We start from the raw sequence: 21,597 nt of genomic DNA, 5'->3' as shown, positions 1-21,597 counted from the left end.
TTCTCGTTTATATATATATATACACACATACATACATACATATACATATATACATACATATACATATACATGTACACACACACACACATATACATGCATATATACATACATATACACACACACACACACACGCACATATACATTTACATACATATATATGTTAGCATTGACATTTTCCATATGTACAATTCGTTTTACATATATCTTCATTTTATATCTTTGTTCACATATTTTGGAAGACTATTTTATTAACTTAATTTAAATGCACATCTTATTCTTAAAATACATACATTGCTTATGTTTTTATTTACATTTATATATGCATATATTTTGGTAGTATCTCTATATCTCATGCAGATTTTATTTTTTTGTAGGCACTCTTATTTTTACAAAAAGAATTCCATCTTGCTTTAACATTATATTGTTTGCTTAACTTAAGAGGTAAATCTGTAGTTTCTTATATACAAAGTTTTCTGAATTGCAGAATTAGTTACAGGTCTATAAATGGATAATATATCCTATTAACATTTTGGGTTATTATCATGTTATGAACTTATGTTATCTGCATTTCTTACAATTGACATTTCTACCGTCCTTGTGTCTGTATATAAAAGAACATATACATATGTCTGGTAGTATATCTTAATCTACATATTTATTACTAGAGTAGTATTGACTTATCTTAAGGAGTAATTTGCTATTTACTTTTCTTTTTTTTTTTTTCTTACACAGTTAGATATACACACACACACACATATATATAACATTCTTATCCCTTATATATAGGCGTACCTATATATTATTATTAATATTTTATTATTTTTTTAAACTTTTACTTATTTATTTGTTTTAATTATTTTATATACATATATACTTTTTTTAAATTTTTTTTTTATTTTTTTATTTATTTTTTATTTTTTTATTAGATTTGATATCTTGTTGTCATTATTCCTCTCGTTGTGGCGAATGAGCCTACGTTAACAGCACCTTTGTCTGGGATTATGCTTTTTGTTTAGATAGTGGGTTATCATTATTGTCTAGCACTAACTATGGGGGTTCCATTATCGGTATAAGTTTTATTTTTTCTTCTTCTTCTCCTTCTTCACTTAGGCCGAGTTTCCTCCATTGCTGTTGTTATGCTTTTGGTTTGTGTAGTTTTTATGATAATTTCCTTTAAATAATTGTTAATTTTTGCTAGTATGTCTGGTCTGGTGTCTCTTCCATGTATTTTGTCACATCTGTGGGACCATATTGCATACATTGTTATTATTATGATTATTAGTTCTGTTTTTTCATTTTTTGGTCTTCCAACCAAAATAATGTGTTTTCAGAGAATGGTTGTGTCTTATGTAGGAATTTCTGTATGGTGTTCCATACTGTGGACGTTTTGCTACAGAACATCATAATATGATATATTGTTTCTGGGTCGGGACAGAAATGACACTACGCTGGGCCTTGTAGTGGGATTTTTTTTTACACACCACATTTTTGTGGGGAGACAGGCATGGTGTACTTTATAGAAGAATGTTTTGTATTTTGGTGATATTGGAAGTCGGAAAACTTTGCTAAGCACTGGACTTAGCCTAATTTCTCCTTTTCTTATTTCCCTGTGTTGGGGAGGTGGAAATGTCACTTGACTTAATGTTTTATATAGTTTTCTTGGTTTAATTGTCAACAATCCAGTATCCCATCTAATCCCACAGCAGTATTTCCATTGAAATTCTTCAGTATCCTAGAACATCTAATTCATCTATCCCTGTTCCAGAATTAGTTTCTGTTGCATATGTTAAAAAAGCAGTACCCTCACTAGGATGATATACCCTTGCAAAGTGGTCACTTAGTGACTCAAAAATTTTATCTATTTTTGTCCACACTTAGTTGACAGAAGTCGATAATAGTAGTTTTCCAGTTTCCTTGAACCTTCTTGCTTAATCCAATATCCCATTTAATCCCCAGCTGTATTTCCATTGAAATTCTGCAGTATCCTAAGAATATCCAATTCACCCACCTATGTTTCCGTATTAGTTCCTGTGGCATATATTATAAAAGCAGTAACCTCACTGGGATGATATACCGTTGCAAAGGGGTCACTCAGTGACTCAACTATTTTATCAACTTATCTGAATTCGTGACCATCATCAATCACTAAGGCTAAACTTCCATAATCATTTTTCTTCTTACTTGCCACGTAACGAAATATGGCTTTGAAATTTTCTTTGTCCTGCATGGCTGGATTCTTCCAATAAACTGATTCTGCCTTACTTGTCATGCTGGTCATCTTTCTTCTCAGAGCCTTGAACTGTTCATGAGTTTTCTGGTTACCTTTTTTTCTTATATACCCGCTACAGCATTTTTTGCTTCTGCAGCTTAATGATATGATCGACTCTACAACGCTTATCTGATTAGTCCTCCTTACCTTAATAAAGCAAATTAATACTGATTCCTCTAGTACACCTTTAAGTACCTCCCATGATCTACTAATATCTTTTCCCTTTAGTGTTTTATGCCACGACAAGATATAAGCTAGTTCCAAATCTTGTAATAATCACCAGCATTATTGTTCTGCATATACCCCTTCTTGACAGAATACTCCTCATGTTTTACAGTCTTCCAGATAAAAACCGCATGGTCACGTTCAGAAATCGGGGTCAATGCGATGACCTTGGTCATGGATAGCTCCTATGATCCTTTGACCAGTCCAATATCCTCTAGCCCCTAGTTCCCTTCACCGTCTATTAGTAGATGCATAAATTCCATTTCCTTCCAGCTATGCGATGTTTCTTTCTTCCAGTCTACAACTTCATTGATAAAGTACCTCACAATAATAACTCGATCTGTACTCATTGTACTAATTTGGAAATGCATGTCTTCTAGATCATCAGTGGAACTTATTGGCCTATAACTACAACCAACGATATGTTTAGTCTTATTGGCCTTAATTCCCACCAGACTGCTTCAAGTGATCAGCAGCAATCCCTCCTATCTTCTATTCTTTTTGACTGGAATTCATCAGCTGTCATTAGCAGTACCCTTCCCCATCCTATCTACTTTATCTTCCATGAAAGGAAGATAGAGTAGATAGGATGGGGAAGGGTACTGCTTCCCTTCACAGGCAATCCCTGTAACTACATCTTGTGCTTTTAGCCAGGTCTTACTAATACCTATAACCTTTGGGAGGTTACACTAACCAAAGCTAAAAACTCCTCCCTCTTGTTCCTGATACTTCTAGCATTAGTGTATAGAAACTGAAGCATCCCTTTTAGGCTGCCTCACTTATACTTCCTGAATTGACTACGTTATAGAATATTTTTGCTTGAGAAACCTGATTCCACACGTCATTCTCACATTCACTCTACTCATGGGTGCCTTACGCAAATTCACCTGATTCCACCCTAATTGCTTAAGTTTTCCTGAATTTGATCTTCAGCATGCTTGGTGAACAAATCTCTCTCCAGACACCAAACACCAAAACCGTTTGGATGCAGTTCATCAGCATTGCACAAATTGCTGTTCCTGTCAAACAAGGGCTACAGTCCCGAAATTGTATATACTTCCTTCTTTATTATTTGTGGTAACATAAGCACAAAAGGACATATGCAACAATTGCACAACATATGCAATATTTGCACGACATATGCACATTTTACCCTCTTTGATTCTTTTTTCCCAGCTGTGTTGCAAAAAGAGTCAAAGTGGGTTTCCAGGTTAGCAGCCAGATCAGTTTGAAAGCACCAGTTCTCGTCAAAGAGAGTAAAATGAGAAAATTGAGATGAGTAGTTTTTGATAAATCTGAATATTAAATATTTGTTAGGGAGCTGTGGTTTTGAGGACTGAAGATGGAAATAAAGATCGTTGACTATTACTACAGTTTGACTAAGATCACTTATATCTGAATAGTGAATTAGAACGGTTGTGGGTATTTCTCACTTCCTGTTTCTTTATACTAGTCTCAATGATATTTGTAAAACATCTCTTAGCGTGCGTTCTATGCTCGTTGTCAATTCTGTCATTTCAATTAAACATAAACATATATATAGGCATAAATCTAACTAGCCTATTAAATTTTTAACTTTAGTAAATTAGCTTTATTAAAACTATGATCACATATGCTGTATATACTTGGGAGATCTTGGCCGTAACAGTCTTTAAGCATCATTGATGAATGAAACAATTTTTATACCATTATTATTATTATTATTATTATTATTATTATTATTCCTGATACCTCCAAGGAGTCCGAAGACTCATCGCGGGAGGACACCTACAACTGGCTAAACCACTACACCTAACCTCTACTACGAATCATCCCCATCAATGCCATCTACCGCCCACCTCCACCACCACAACAACTAGTACCTATTGTCTGTAAATTGCGTGTATTCTGAAAGGCCGATTTGTCTGTATGCGGGATATGAAAAACCCGAGTTTCCGGGAGAAAAAACCCTGCTACCTCCGTATGAGATCGGCTAACGATCCTCTTCTTTAAGTTATTGCTCAAAATGGCTTTTATGACCCTTTTTACATAATATTCTTGAATGTTCTTGGTGGAATACTGGGTCAAAAGAAACAATAAAACAGAATCCAAGGAATTCTAAATGCATACATGTCACTAAACAGCACATTTCTGTCGAGAGGCATAAATATTTAAAGGTGAAGTGACGCAAAAATTTTTGCTTAACTTCACCTTTAAAAGTTGTTTTGCGCAAAAAGTTACGCAAAACAACCTACGACATGCAGATGACACCGTGCTAATTTCAGATAATATTATGGATCTCCAAAAACTCATTGACAGAGTATACATACAAAGCCAAAGAATGGGAATAAATATAAACATCAACAAGACAAAATACATGATCATCAGCAAACATCCAGCCTCATCAATGAAACTGACACTCAATGGGAAAAATATTGATCAAGTGTCGAGATATAAATATCTTGGTTGCTGGCTTAATGAACGGTGGGATCCAGAAATAGATATAAAGACAAGGATTGAAGTTGCACGGCAGTCCTTCATGAAAATGAGAACACTATTCTGCAATAAAGACCTAAATATGGAAGTCAGATACCGAATGCTGAAATGCTACGTGTGGTCTATTCTGCTCTATGGAGTTGAAACATGGATATTGAAGGCAACAACCATCAAGAAAATCGAAGCCTTTGAGATGTGGCTATACAGAAGAATGCTAAAGATATCATGGACAGAAAAAATTACCAATGAAGATGTCTTAAAATCCATTGGCAAAGCTAAACATCTTGTACAAATAATCAAGAAACAAAAAACATCATATCTTGGCCACATCATGAGAAACAGCAAATACCAACTTCTACAAACTATTTTGGTAGGAAGAATTGATGGCAAAGGAACTAGAGGAAGAAATAGAATATCACGGTTTGACAACATCAAGACATGGACAGGAAAGAGCAGTGCACAACTGCTCAGATTAGCACAAGAGCGCAGTTTGTTCGCCAAGATGGTTGCTGATCTTCGATAGAAGATAGCACAATAAGAAGACGAATATAAGTATTCAAAAAATAACATCTTTACAGAATAACAGAAAATAAATTAAATTACATAAATATACTTGAAATTTTTTTAAATTAAAATTTTAGGGGTTTTGATTTCATATTCACAAAATTATAAATAATGGTCTTAACGTCTATTTCCGCACATATATCAGTTTCAATTGTTCTTAACTAAGTTTTAATCAATTTCAACTTGGAAAAGCAACGTTCACCGCTCGCTACACTAACAGGTAAGGTTAATAGTATTCTTAAAGCAATTGAAAATTTAGGGAAAGATAAATTATTGGATACAATAAAATTAAGAATATCGAAAGGGTTTTGAATTATCCTTCCGAAAAATATCCCGGAATGCACATAACTCGTCATATATTTCTATTGCATTTACGTCTTTATTGTCGCCGGCCTTCAAGAGAATCTCTAAATCGTCACAATGTTTTCGTAAATCTTCGTTATTAATTTGTAGTAATCTATACAAGAAATTAAAATATTTATAATATGTTTTTAGTTGTTCAAAACGTTCTATTAACGAAAACATTGCAACGTCTAGAAGTGTATAAAACACATTCACTCTAAATTAATCTTCTGGCGATTGTGGCGTTTCATCATGATACTCGTAGTCAAATTGTCGTGTCTTCTTTCGTCGTCGGACTTCCGTACCAGATTTAAATTCTTGTTCTCCGTCCACCTATTCACTCAGTTCTTTTGCCGTTTTATAACTTCTGTAAAATTTGTATCTGATCGATACTCTTGTAAGAATAATTTTAAGTTTTCGATAAATTCTAAAGCAAATGTAATGTTGATATTTTTGTCTTGAAGCATTGTACTCACAGGGTTTATAAGGTTAAGTAAATCATGCTCAGTTATAAGAGAGGAAATAAATTTGTAGTCCTTTATTTTAGCACATAATAATGTTTATGCTTCATGCTGAGTTTCTTTATTAAAATTTTCATTATTAAAAATTTCAAAAAGTGCATCGTATATTTCTCCTAACTGATATCGTAGAGGGCGGATTGCATTAATTTTACTTTCCCATCAGCGTTTCTGATGGCTGTTTCAATGTTAGTTTTTTACGAACTTTAAAAGGATTGCCCAACGTTTGTAAGAGAATGCAAGAAATTTTATATTTCTTGAATAATTGCAAAGAAACTAATAGTATCTGCATTCAGTTTGGCTGCATCGTTAATGATTAAATTTAGAGTATGAGCAGCACATGGCACGTAAAACGCTCGAGGATTTTTGTTCAAAAGCAAATTTTGGAGCCCATATTTTTTCCCTTTCATATTTGTCGCATTGTCATGCCCTTGACCTCGCATGTCTTCAATGGAGATGTTCCATTTTCTCAGTTGTTCTATTATTGTTGCACATAAACCACGTCCTGTGGAATCTGATACATCTGCAAAACCTAAAAAGTTTTCGCTGATCTTGACAATTCCATTGTCAAGATCAGCGAAACAAGAACAGGAAACAAAAGCGAATAATAATGGTCATTTGTTCTGTTTTACTTGCATCTGGTGTACAGTCTAAAATTATGGAATAATATTTAGATTTTCGAATTAATAATAAAATTTTATTCCTGATTGCGTTTCTTAAAGTTTCCAATATTTCATTTTGACTGTCATTATTCAAATAGAGTACTCTATTATTTCGATGTAGGGCCCTTTCAACATGATTTTTCCGTAACGGGATCAAACTTCGCAAACAGTTCGACTAATTTAAAAAAATTGCCGTTATTCCTTTCATATCAAACAATACATCAAACAGCCACCTAACAAAATTAGAAACACTACACAGGAAAATTGTGTCAACAGTGATCTGGACACCTTACACGCAACAACCAATATCCGACAAGTACATGGCGATACACAGAATTCTGAGCATTAAAAACCTGAAACACTACATGACATTAACAAGGAATTACTTCAATATCATTCAGAATCGAAACAACAGAGACACATATCGTATAACACGACCTACAACAACTCTATACATCCCCACACCCTTCAACAACTCATACGGTTCTTTTGTGAGATCACATCAGATACCACGCAACTCAACAACCTACCAAGAAAGTTAAAACACGTAGATAACTACAGAACATTAAAAAACGAACTCTGGAAAATATACCAGCAAAGTTAAGAAACCATTAACACTAATATACACATCACCAATCACTAGCATCCAATGCCTACATCCCATACATAAACAACAGACAACACAAATAGTGAAGGCTAAATCCCACTGTCTTCATGAAAGCTAACCCAAGCTTCGAAGTAGGTGAGATTAACTTGCCTCACTAATCCTTATAAGCAAATGCAGAAATTTGTATGTATAATCATTCTTTCTCAAACTTAAAAAAAAAAAATTAAATTAAATTAAATTAAATTAAATAAATAAAAAATTATAAAAAAATTCTGTATAATCTTCATTGTTAATATTAGAAGAACATGTGTTGTAAATACATAATATAAAGGCAAAAAAGTACTGTAGGAATTGCAGCACTTAGTGCTGAACTCTGTAAAATTATAAGATGCAATGTCACACAAGATGTTTATTGTATGTATAAATATTTTAGCAATCAATAAACTATATTAAAAAATATATTATATAATTTATCAGATGATTTGCGAAAAGCTGAATTGGCTACCAAGGAATTTTATAATTACAATCAAGCGTTCTAAAACACTCGTCCAATGTTTCTTTTCCATTTCATACATGCTTTGAGTCTGGCAGTCAATAGTAGTTTTGTTTTTTAAATTTTTATCAAGTTCCTTCCATTTTAAGAAATTTTTCATGTGAGTTAGACTAGTCTCATGTCTATGCAAAGTTGTACTTACATTTCTGCAATCGTAAAATCTCAAAATCGTAAATTAGAAAACTACTTGATTCAGTAGGTGCAAAAAGTTTGCAACAAAAGGAAAAACAGAATTTAAAGTTTCGGAATAAATGAGCCATGTTCTTGGCACGAGCTTCCCGTTTTCCATGTTTCTATTATGATACGTGTCGCCAAATTTACGACTATATGTATCTCTGAGATATATTATATTTTTCTTTTGAACAGGCCCCATTTCAATTAAAACAACTCGTAACTTTTCATCAATATATCACCATTCACCTGGATCTTTTAAATTTACAGAGACTAGCAATGTGTTAATTTCGTGGTCAACTACAACTAAATCTTCTCCTAACTGTTCGTCTTGTTATCTTGTTCATAGTTGCAATAGTATTTTGATGCAAACTGGATGATGTGCACGGTTCTTCAACTCTGATTTCTGATCTGCATCAGAATATTTTGATATTTTAACAAATTTATTAAGAGCCCCAGTTTGTTTCTTAACATCTCCTTCTTTCGCAGTATGTCGCTTACGATTTTGTGCACCGGATAACGTTTTTTTTTTTTTAAATTTTTGATTCCATTTTATACATTTAATAAATATTCCATTTTATATTTTATACACACAAGAAATTATTACACAACACGACACAGAGACGAAAAAATAGTCAGCACTACGGTCATTAGCCTACTGAGATGCGTACCATATGCCTGGTTAACTAGCAACAAATGTTTTGTACGAAAATTTGTTTCTGCACATAAAAACCGTTCTCCATTTCACTTTAGATAGACTGCAGTAGACACAACATTCTCTACGCAAGCATTTAGCCTGCTCTCACTGCAAAATTGTAAACAGCTGGCTGATCAAAGAGGCGGCAATATACAATTTTTCTTAATTTTTATTCGGTGCATCCGGCCTTATTTATTTTAATATTGATTATTCTAAGAATTTTTTGTGTTCATTTTCTTAAAAATGAACTTATGAGCGGTGCCCCGGCGGCTGCGCCCCCTTCGTAGCGGCTCCAGCATTCATCGCATGCTCGCTTCCGCCAGCCCTGATTATAACACAAATTAGAAATTAATTTCAGTTTTCACAAACTAATAAATTATATTTACGTTATAAGAAACTAGAGACTCTATATTCCTATCGGCTGGGACGATATCACCTTGTTGGGAAGATCTGTGTGGTCCGAATCCTTCTAGGATGCAAAAGAATTACAACGTTGAAAACCCCCCTTATAAACATGACTTTGCTCATCTCGTTCAAAAGTGTCAGTGTTTTTAATTCCATAGAGTTTTATTTTTCTCGTCTAAACAATAAAATGGCCAGAGAGCCTGTGTAGTTTAAATATATGACAAGCTATGTAGATAGGACTCTCATCTCGCCATAGCATTAATCAAGTTTATATAATGCTGTGTTACTTGACTCTGACAGATCATTGAGAGTAACACATCAAAGGAAAGATTAGATATATTAATATCAATAATAAGCTGTGCTTCCAGGATTACAGTCGTTCCTCTCAGTACTTAGTTTTTTCATTTCCTGCCTATCATCAGACACCACCCTTAAATCAAAAGTCCACCCTCCCCTTGTTTCAGATTGAAAATTTTCACCTGGATATTACATACTGTAATAGTTGATAGTGGGAAAAAGTGAGGATATCGAAGAACTGTAGAAGGGTAATATGAATAAAGAAGTGAAAAGGAGATTTTTGCATAACGAATAGTGAATATGCAGAATGAATTACCAGAAAGAATGCGAATGCTTTCAACGCTAAGTATATGAGTTGTTGTGTTCTATTTTGTAAAAGTGTGATCCACAGTGAAGTCTCCTGACAATGGTGGCGGAGCGATAATTTTAATAAAGTCGAAAAGCACCCCTCAAATGGCTTAAGGTCTCCTGGTGGTTGACTGTAAAAAAATAAGAATGATATAGAGCCAATCTGTATATTTTGGGCCCGATAGTTGCCGGTGTTCGATATTCTCTAATATCGAATTTTATTGATTTTGAAATAAAACAATTTTTAAGAGTGAACGGTACCGTACATAATTGCAGTCATTGAACCAGAACAAGTGTTTGGTTTTCTGGTAAGAGAGAGAGAGATATAAGTGAAAAAAAGAAAGCAGGTTACAGATGGCTTCGTCACTGTGTGCGTTGCTTAGGAATGACTGTCGCACTTTGTAAAAGGTGGACGTTAACCTTCTGAAATGTTATATGAAAAGCAGTACTTAGTTAAACACAAAGGTCAAGTCAACCAAATTTATTATCTTCTTCTTTCATACTGTATATGAAAACTTATATACATCGACGTGTTACATGCAATTCTGGTGTTCCTGAGCGCCAAGTCGTTCATCGACGAAGTCAGTTAGGCCTAAAAGTTTATAACTCATTTCTTGCTTAAAATAATGGAAACAAGTGCACTTCCCGAAGAAACAACAGCCCTTTCTGGACAGGTAAATTAAATATTTCATAATCAGTATGAAGAATATTTTTTGCATAGAGACATTAGGAGAAAACCTTATGTTCAGTTCTGGCAATTGGCACTTGTGATAGGGTCAAGAAAAAATAAATACCATCCTCATGAAGTGAATTTTTTAATTTGAATCGTAAAGTGAGATACCAAGTGACTTTTAAAAAATATAAATTCAGATTCACTACATTTATGAGTGAATTTAAGTGATATTTCTAAATAAAAAAAAAAGATAGCGTACCGTGTTTTCTTTTTTGAGTTAATATCGGAGTCTATAAAGATGTTTGATTTTCACCAGCAAGAATTTTAAATAAGTCGATTGCTAAAAGATAGAAAAGAAAATAAGTTGTAAACATTGCATGATTATTTTCAGTCTTTGTGAACATTAAACAGGAAGCAACTGAATTTTCGTTGTAGCTGGGTGAAATCAGCTGTAAAGCATATTCAATACAACAAATACAACCCACCTTTGATATAAGAATAGTGAACTACTTTATTGACAACTAAGAGAAAATATTAATAGCTTTAATTGCGTCATCTTCAAGGATAGATATATGTTACAAAGAGCAATGGAGTATTAATTTATAATTTTCAATATATTTAAAGATCTCTTGGCTGGGAAATCAATTTTGTTTTGTCTCATGAGAAAACATTTTAAAGTCCAAAAGTGAAAATGCAGAGATAATTCATCTATTGTTGGGCTATAGTTTATTTTCTGAAATCTGTAAAAATTTATAAATTTTTGAGAGACATTCGTTTACAAAATTTGTTTTAAATTTCTTTCCTTTCCATGCCTTTCAGAATACCAGATATTCACTCAGATTTTAATGTCTGGGGTTTGTTTGCATTTCTTCCACATAGTGTTGTTTGTAATGAATCAGTTTATGATTTGGAAATTCTTGAAACTTGCCAAGGGAAGGGAATAGAGTTAATTTCTTTTTGTAACCTGCCCATCTCATCTTGCTTTCATATACTGCAGTTACCACATCTTTTATGCATGATCTCTTTCTTAGTTCCGTGTTTCTAACATATTCCATTTTGTTGATATTACAAATCCTGTGTTCTATTGCACGCTGAGTTATTCTGAGAGTCTCTTCTTTTTTTTTTTTTTGTCGTGTTCCATGTTTCTGATCCATATGTGAGTGATGGAAGAAAGTCACTATTAAATAGTTCTGCCTTTGCAGAGATGTCAAGATTTGTATCAGTAATTGTTTTTTTTTAGTCTGTTGAATGTTAGCCATGCAGCTTTCTTTCTTTTTGCTAGTTCTTCAGATAAATCGTTATTCATTTTTATTGTTTGTTCTAAGTAATTGTAGGAGTCAACTTGTTCTATAGGGATGTTATTAATACATAAGTGACTGTCACTTGTGTAGATGTTTTTGATCCATTTTGTTTTTTCTAGATTCATTTCTAAGCCTATCTTACTGCTGTTTGTGTATATTTTTTCACCCATTTCTTTTAGGTCTTTTGGGTTATCAGTACTAGTGGGATATCAGTACTAGATCATCGGCAAACATAAGGATTTGTAGTTTTTCACCATCTATGCTTATTCCTCCATTTAAGTCTATTTTTTTTTTTTTTTTTTCAGAATGTATTCTAAAGTGCTGGTAAATATATTTGGGGAGATCACATCATCTTGGCAGACCCTTGTCTTTATATTTATAGGTTGATCAAATAGGGTTATTTGTGTGGTCTGATTTTTGTTAATTTCTTTTATCATGTGGAAGTAGGGTCCACATTTATTTCCAGTAAGGCACTGATGACTGCATTGTGATCTATGATATCAAATGCTTTTTTAAAATCAATAAAGAGGAAACATAGAGGGATTCGGTATTCTCTGCATTTTTCTGTTAGTTGTGAAATGATCTATTGTGGAGAAGCCTCTTCTAAATCCTGCCTGCTCTCTACTGGAGTTGTCTTTGAGAGTGTTTTGGATTCTGTTCAGTATTACTCTGTTCATGATTTTATATATGTGAGAAAGTAGACAGATTGGACGATAGTTTCTTGTCTTCCTTGGTCCCTTTTTTGAATAGAAGTATGGTTTTTGAGGTCTTCCATTCCTTTGGAATCTTTCTTTGAAGTACCACGTGAATCTGGCAGCCAAAGCTTTGAAAATAATTGGTCCACCTTGTTGGATTTCTTCAGCTTTAACATAATCAAGTCCTAAGGCTTTACCCTTATTCATTTTCTGAAGGGCACGTTCTATTTCTTCTGGAAGTACTTCTGGTATATTGCTTGGTTTTGGAATGATAGGTTCTGAAACTTGGCACTTAGTTACATAGAGATCATTATAAAAATTCTGCACAGTTTCTTCTATCCTTTTTCTATTAGTATGTTTTTCTCCATTTTGATCCTGTAATACAGATGGAATTGACTGTTTAAAATCTAAGTCTTTCTCTATTTTTTTTCAGGCTGATTTTTGCCTGCACTGCTTCTGTTAGTTTTTGTATTCTGAAAGTTTTGTGGTCTTCTGGAATTCTTTTCCTTAGTAACTTACAGATAATTTTGTATTCTAGAAAATGTTCTTCTGATTTCTTCAGTTCTTTTCTCTTTTTTCAGCAGTTCTATAGTTTGAGGTGAGAGTCGTTCTCTTTTCTTTTGTTTCACAGGAATTTCTGATTTTTTCTTGCACTCGTTGAATTTATTAATAAAGTCAACATAGTCATCATTTATGTAACAGTTCTTAATAGTCTATTCGGTCTCTTCTATGTACTTCCTGAACTTGTGGTAGTCTGTTTGGGTTGTCTTTTGTGGTTTGATGTTGCCCTGTTGTTCTTTTTTATGGTCTATTATAATGGCTCTGAGGAATCTGTGGTCAGAATCTATGTTGAAGTATGTTTCACCTGTTGTAACAACATTTTGTACCAGTCTTTTACAGTCTGTTAAAATGTAGTTGATTTCATTTTTTGTGTCTCCATTCGGTGATTGTGAAGTCCATCTTCTTCCTGGGTGTTTGTTGAAAAAAGTGTTCATGATAAAGAGTTGTTCAGCTGCAGCAAATTCGGCTAATCTCTCTCCTCTTCTATTTCTTTCTCCCAGACCATGTGGTCTTATAAACTTTTCATTTTCTTTTCCACATCCTATTTTGGCATCAAAGTCACCACCAATGAATGTGTATTTGTAATTTAATGTCTGTTCAAGATTCATGTAAAAATTTTCTATTTCTTGATTATCAGCTACAGATGTTGGAGCATAGCAGGATATTAATTTTATTGTTATATTGTTCTCTCAGTTAGGAGTACACCTATTCTTTCAGATATGATGTTATAAGAAAGGATCAACTTGGGCTTCATTGTTAGATTTAACAATGAAGCCCACTCCGCCTTGTTTGCCATTGTTTGAGGATGCTCTGAGGAGTATCTGTGAGCCATTGTACTATCTTGCTGTCAGTTCTTTCAATCTTTTTGTTTCATTCACTAGCAGGATATCTAAGTTGATATTGGTATTCTCTGATTAATAAATCTATTCTGTAGTCTCTTGCCAAAGTTTGAGTATTGAGGGTACCCATTGCCCTTTTCATAGATTTAAGAGGCAGCCTGTTTTCATCTGTAAGATTCTTACACCCCTGGCCTCACTCGGTGCCTTACTGCTGCTGTAGAAAGGTGAGTGTAGGCCACGCAGGACTCCGGGCCATTTCTGTTGTTGTAGTAGTGGCATCTTTGTTGTGGTCACATATACACTTCTCCTGACTAGGGTTCTGAAGTGTTCACCAGAGCTCCATTAGTGGTGTTGGGTCCAGGTCCGATAATGGTTAGGATTCCCAACACCCCAGGGTGTACCACGGGGAGGTAGAGTTGGACTTTGCACCCCGAGATTACTAATATATATCATAATTTCTATGATAAATAAACATTCCCATAGTTCTCATTTAATGTGCATCATTATTATTATATGGGCATCCATCTCCATGGAGTCAGTAGACTCATTGCAGAAGACCCAAACTATCCACACAGTAAAGTGTTGCTAAACACTTGAATACATTCAATCATAACTCTGCTCTTCTCAGTATGGCTATTCTTTTTCACTTTCTCTCATTGAAGACAAACCCAAGGCCCTGTGTGTAAAACATAACTAGTTAATAATAAGTCATAATAATTTTTGTATGCATTCCTATTTATTGGAACATATTTTTTGGAATTTCAGCAGTGAACTCTGCTCCCACAACTTCATAGCTTTATAATCATTTAATTCTGATCTCATTCCCCAGTTAGAATCCTAAGTTCTGATCCTTAATCAAACTGGTCATTAGGATCAAACTGTGGACCTAGTTTGCTCTGTGGTTAGCATACCTACTGCAGGTTTAGATGTCATGGTGAGATTTGAAAGAGATGAATTTCACTGTCTGCTGTGAGATCACTGTCTATTTATTGGAGTTCTAAAATGTGTTGCAAAAGTTTCATATTAGTTTCCAGATTGATTTCTATGTTATGAAAAAAATAATAATCATAAAAAAAAAGTAATAACAAACCTCTTCTTAGCCCACATGGAAATAAACTGTGTGGATTGGATTTGCATAAAATTATACAGCATATACTTAACAAAAAAATGTCAACTCCCCCTTTTTTTGGGAGGGACTTATCTATCAAGCATGGCTATCCTTGATATCACCAAGGCATTTGATCAAGTATTTAAACTTAGTACATTTTATCCAGAATTTACCGTGCTCAAAGGTTTATTAAGTGTATAAATCCATCATATGATGTCTTCTGACTTCAACTGCTCTATCTTTCTCTATTCATGCATTATGTGTCATGGCAGATCTTTATCCTCTTATCCAAGTCATTATTATTGTTATTATTGCACGTGCACCTCCATGGAGTCCTAAGACTCATCGTGGGAGACCCAGACCATCAACACAATATATATTGCATCTCTCCTTGTAACCATTAAACAACAAAGCATTTGCAATTCACTCAGGCAGTCCCATTCCATTTGTTCACTACCCTCAAAATGAAAAATCTGGTCAATATGCCCATGCTAACTACACTCCTAACTTCTAAAGCCTCTTGTTCTGTTGTTCAGGAGAAATGTTTGAAGTGTTCAAACATTTCTCCTGAAGTTTCCTCTGCATCATTCCTATAAAAGCATTTCAGTAACTTAAATATTTCTATCATGTTTCTTCCAATCCACCCACCCTATGAGCCTAGCAACCAACTTCTGCAATCCACAAACTCTCAGTCTATCCTCATAGGGAGCATTCCACAAACCACTCACCATCTTGGTCACTCACCTCTGGTTATTTTCCACTACTTCCTTCCTCATCCCCAAGAAACCCAGACCTGAGTACAGTAATCCAGATGTGGTCATATGAAGCCTTTTTAAAGAAAAATGAAAACTCCCTTTTCTCTACTGGTTATTGTGTTTTTCACTAACCAAGTAGCTGCCTTGGCATACTTTAGCAGTATGCCATCTAATTTTCAACTCTATTTACTACTGTCTCTAGCTTCAATAATTTCCTGGTGTACAGGTCCCTTTATGTTGTACATAGTTGGTAATCATTGTATCTCAAAATGCCTAACTTCACACTTTTCCACATTAAATTGGCATCCATTATGTTTTGTCCATATGGCCAGCCTATTCAAATCATCCTGTAAGTCTCAACATCACCCCGATTAAACTTTTTCGTCATCACCAAACAACTGAATATCTCCCTTCAAATATTTCCTGTATCATTTTATATACAAATTAAACAATAGTGACCAAGCACAGAGCCCTCTGGCACACTTGGAAAAGAATCCAGAAGACAAAGTTACCCTTTGTCTTCTGGATTCTTTTCCTCCACATACTATTTTTTGGTATCTACTCATTAGTTATCAGTTTCATATCCATCTCTATTTCTTGTAATTTGCTTAACAGAGTTCCATGTGGTATCCTGTCAAACAGCTTTGCAAAATCCAAAAATATCATTGTGTAGCCATTCCCTTTATCCACCTCACCTATCACTATTATAAAAAGTTAATAGATTACTATTAAGTCATTACCTGCCCTTTACAAAGCTATGCTCCCCCCCCCCCCCCAGAGTATCATATTCTTATTCACCCATTCCTAAATTATCTTTTTGACCAACTTTTCCAGTAATTTTACTACCGCTCTTGAGATACTGATTGGTCTATAATTTGCTTTCACAGACTTTGATCCTCCTTTATGTAAATGAATTATTTCGCTCACCTTCCACTCTCTTGGTACTTTTCCAGAACCGAGACTTAAATAGCCTTGTCAAAAGCATAGCCAGTTCCCCTGCATATTATCTTAAAATGCAAGCCGATATCCTATCTAGTACCACAGTTGTCACCCCATGTTCTCACCCCCAGTCCCTGTTAGCTCTGTCTTAACAATATCTTCACTTGGATGATATATCCTTGCAAAATGATCACTCAGTTAAAAAATTTTACCTGCTTCTGATATCTCTCTACCATCTGCACTCATTAAAGTCATCCTTCCATAGTCATTCTTCCTCCTACTTGCTACGTAATGAAAAAACCCTTTGCCTGCCCAGCTAATTTTTTTTCATAATCTGATTTTGTCTTCCTTACCGTGCTGGTTACTTTTCTTGCCTGATCCTTGTAGTTTTAGTTAGCTGGTCACTTTTTTCCATAATGCTTTCCATGACATTTTCTTTTTTTGCAGCTCATGCTTAATGGTAGTACTCACTCGTTTATCTAATTCCTACCTGATTTATCCTCTAGACCAATGGTTCTTAACCTTTTCAAAATCACAGAACACTTTTGATTATAAGAAAATTTTGGGGAACACCAAAAGCATTAGGATCATAAAACTAACAATAAAAATATGCATGGACTTGCCTTTTTATAAAAATGGAACTTATTTTAATGCGAGACTTGAGCTTGTCGGCTTTTGCAGATTTCAGCAATATCAGATCTAATATACTGCTGAAAACAATTAGGGCAGGGGTTCCCAACCTTTTTGTTTCCTAGAGCACATTCTAAAATACCGATAGGGTAATGGGCACCATCTATTTTTTGAATTCTTTTGTTAAATGAATACATAGAAAGTTTACATTATAATCAAATGTTTTATTACTTAAAAGTTTACATTATATAAACATTTAAATATATATATGTAAGTTAGTGTGATCTTTGGCATTGCATTTCATTGGCCAGTGCATCATAATTAGGAGAATATGATGATATTCCAGTTCTTAAACCGGAATGAACAACTTCGAATGTGCGTCTGCTTTACATTTTATGCATTTAATACTCGTCATGTGTCATTAACGCATGCATCATATAGCATGCCATGAATTGTTGCGTGATTATTTCAAACTATACGGCACATGATTGAACAGCGGCAGGCACACACAAATTTGTTGATGGGCACCATGGTGCCCACGGGCATAGGGTTGGGAACCCCTGAATTAGGGGATATTTTTGTTGTTATTCTTGTTAAAATTGTTTCACGCTAAAATGTATAATTTGTTAAATTTGTAATAAATATCGATTATTTAAACAATATCTCATCAATTGCATCCTCTCCATAAGTAAGAAATATTTATTCATGTATTAAGTATCCAATAGTTATAATTATTTGCAGAAATTTATAATTATCAGACAAGCTAAAATATCCTCTAATTAAGTTAAGGGGATAATAAATCCCATATTGTTTTATTTAACAGCCGGGTACGAAACTCGGAGATCGAAATCTAAGAGTTTCATGCTGAAGAACTATTGACGAGTCCAAGCGTAAGGCATCACTTGGATAGTACAACACTAGGCAACTCGCGTCAAAGGTAGAGCAAGCTCTGTCACTATCCTTAATATTTTCTCATAATGTAAAACGCAGCTCCTAGGAGATGTATTACTGTTTTACATTATGAGGAGAGGTCACTACCCAGACCGGTTTCGACCTTTATTGAGGTCTCATCAGTGAGTAGGTAGACCCTGGAATATCAAGGTTTAAGTGAACCGAACTTACATATACCCCTACTAACGAATTGCCAGGCCGGTGTACCTATATATTATTATTACTATGATAAAGAGCCAAAAGGCTATTTTTTCGGCGACATAAATTAAGTTAAGGGGATAATAAATCCCGTATTATTTTATTTAACAGCCGGGTACGAAACTCTGAGATTGAAATCTAAGAGTTTCATGCCGAAGAACTATCGGCGAGTCCAAGTGTAAGTCATCACTTGGTTAGTACAACACTAGGCAAGTCGCATCAGAGGCGGAGCAAGCTCCGTCACTATCCTTAATATTTTCTCATAATGTAATTATTTAATGGCTGTTAAATAAAATAATACGGGATTTATTATCCCCTTAACTTAATTTATGTCACCGGAAAAATAGCCTTTTGGCCCTTTATCATATCCTCTAATTGTTTTGAGCAGCGTATGTGTTAAAAAGCTACCCTCATCTTTTTGTGTATATTAGTAGGTCTTTCACGCTTTTTTGTTTTTATATGGGTTAATAAGAAACCGAGTTCACACAAATATGATGTCGAAAACTGTAACCAAATTTTCTTGCCCTTGTGGAGAGAGCTGGGTATTTGGCTTGCACAAAAATCCAAAATTCCTCAAGAGTTATTTCAGAAAATTTCATTTTTAGAGTACGATCCATTGACAAGGTAACTAATTGTTGTTCTTCTTGTAACGAAAATTCACAACTCGATGTATTAACTGTGTCAAATGGATTTCGTATCCAGTCATAATTGTGTGATTTAAGGAAGGAAAGTAACTTGAAATCTTTTCTTTCGATATTGTTAATTGTTCTGCTATAACGGAAATAATTCCCTCAACATTTTTATTCAGACTAGCCAATTAAACTCAGAACTGTGTCATGTGACATCTTTCACCGGCAGAGCACTTGTAAGCAGTTCGCGGAACACAAGTGTTCCAGGGAACACCGGTTAAGAACTACTGCTCTAGACCTTGGGTAAACAGTGTGATATTGCTTCTTCCAAATATCAACCATGCATTGCAGATATCCTTCCCTTGCAGAATTTTATGTGGTGGAACTGCTTCAAGCTACATCCTAAGTGTATTATAATCACCTGCTATATAGTTTCATATATATCCTTTATTAACTAGAATTTCACGTTATACTACCTCCCAAGTCAAGACCACATGGTCAATTTCCCTATTGGGAGGCAATGTAAACACCTTAGTTATGGACAGGTCTTCTGACTCTATAACAAGATACAACACTCATATCTCAAGTCCCCTTCGTCACATTCAAGCAAATTTTCTCTCACTAAATGTATAAATTCCATTTTCTTCCTGCCATGTGATCTTTCCTTCTTCCAATCTGTGTCTTTGAAGTCCCCCCCCCTTTATAATAATTACTCGACTTGCACTCTTTGTACTAATTGCTGATTCATGTCTTCTACATCATCCCTGGAACCCCCCCCTGGCTTATAGCAGTAAGCAATTTTATATTTTGTCTCATTGGCCCCAGTGAGACCAGATTGACTCAAAAGAACTGCCATCTACCCGACTTGTAATCTGGTTGGCTGCAGTTCATCTCTCATTTACAGTATCCCATCTCCTGTCCTGTCTACTCTATCCTCCCTGATAATACTAAATGCATCACATTTTATCCCTGTAACAATGTCATCTGCTGTTGGCCAAGTCTCACTAATGTCTATGACTTTTGGTCAGGTTGTACTTAACCAATGCTAAAAACTCTTTTATTCCTGATGCAGGCATCCAACCACCTTGACATCCTGAATTGACCACACCATTCGATATTGTTGCCTAAGAGACTAGATTCTGCATTTTTTGTTCATTCACACACACACACACACGTGCACGTTCAAGGATGCCTTCACACACTCTCTCATCTGCATCTGCCTTAATTGGTTTAGTTTTCCTGACTTGATTCTTCCATACTCTCGGTGAACAAAGCTCTCTCCAGACACCTAACTTCAAAACCATTTAAAGTGCAGTCCATCAGCATTATACAAATCTTTCTGTCCATCAAACTTAGGCCATAAGTTCACAAACTCATCATTACTCCTTCTGTACAACCTGCATATTGATTCATTAGCTATCATTGCTGTCCTTCTCAATTCGCCTTTATCATAGTGTGGCAACAGACTCACAAACTTCAATCTTCCACTCATCTTTTTTGTGTTTTACAAGAACTCTTTCACATCCTCCCTTATACCATACTTCTTACCTTTCAGGTCATTCCAGCCAAAACAATTCCTTTCACCTTCCCTTTCTGCATTCTTACAACATTACTAATATTTTTATTTTTGCACCAGGGAAACAAGATTTTGGAGGGCTTTCATGAAGAACTCTCCTTATCATACAATTGCCATAAATAATTATTTGCTTAATCATTCTCTCAATTATTCTTACAATTTCCTTTTTTGCTTTGGGCCTGATCAAGGCTTCTTTCTTTCACCTGCTTTGATGTATATGTCAGCAGCTTTCTACATTAACTGCAAATTCATTTCACAGTTTGGCCGATAACAATGCATAACACTAGTCATTTGACAAACCTTTCATTACCCAACTTAACAAATTCCAGAATATTAGTAGGGTTCTTATAATTTTGTTAAGTTCATTGCTAGCAAAGCATCTTGTATTATTTCTCGCACCCCACTCCCTTTCTTCTAGTCTTTACTGTAGATACATTTAATCCTCTAGACACGATATTTCTCTTCTTGGGGTGACTCTGTCTTCCAGTCGTTCTTGGCATAAACATATTACAGATATCATCTCATTAGCACTCGAAAAGTCAAATTTCTCTCTTTTGCTCAAAGTGTTACCTTACCTCTGAAGCAGTTAATCTTATACAAATTGCAAAT

The 21,597-nt window shown here is 34.7% G+C and overlaps 1 protein-coding gene across 1 annotated transcript in view; it reads left to right on the top strand.

Annotated features, from left to right (window-relative positions):
- Positions 1–10,597: 10,597 nt before the first annotated feature.
- The window catches only part of LOC150110561 (beta-TrCP-like), a 171,976-nt gene continuing 160,976 nt past the window's right edge, over positions 10,598–21,597 (top strand). Inside the window, exon 1 of the mRNA XM_090394800.1 lies at positions 10,598–10,807. Within this exon, the coding sequence (XP_090250926.1) occupies positions 10,760–10,807 (48 nt within the window). The 5' untranslated portion in view covers positions 10,598–10,759. The remainder of the gene's footprint in view (positions 10,808–21,597) is intronic.

This window comes from Typopeltis vanoorti, chromosome 1, assembly GCF_054136105.1.
Source record: "Typopeltis vanoorti isolate ZY-2024b chromosome 1, IOZ_Tvanoo_1.0, whole genome shotgun sequence".
NCBI classification, from domain to species: Eukaryota; Metazoa; Arthropoda; class Arachnida; order Uropygi; family Thelyphonidae; genus Typopeltis; species Typopeltis vanoorti.
Note: the sequence above shows the minus strand (reverse complement) of the source record. Positions and strands in the feature narration are given on the sequence as shown.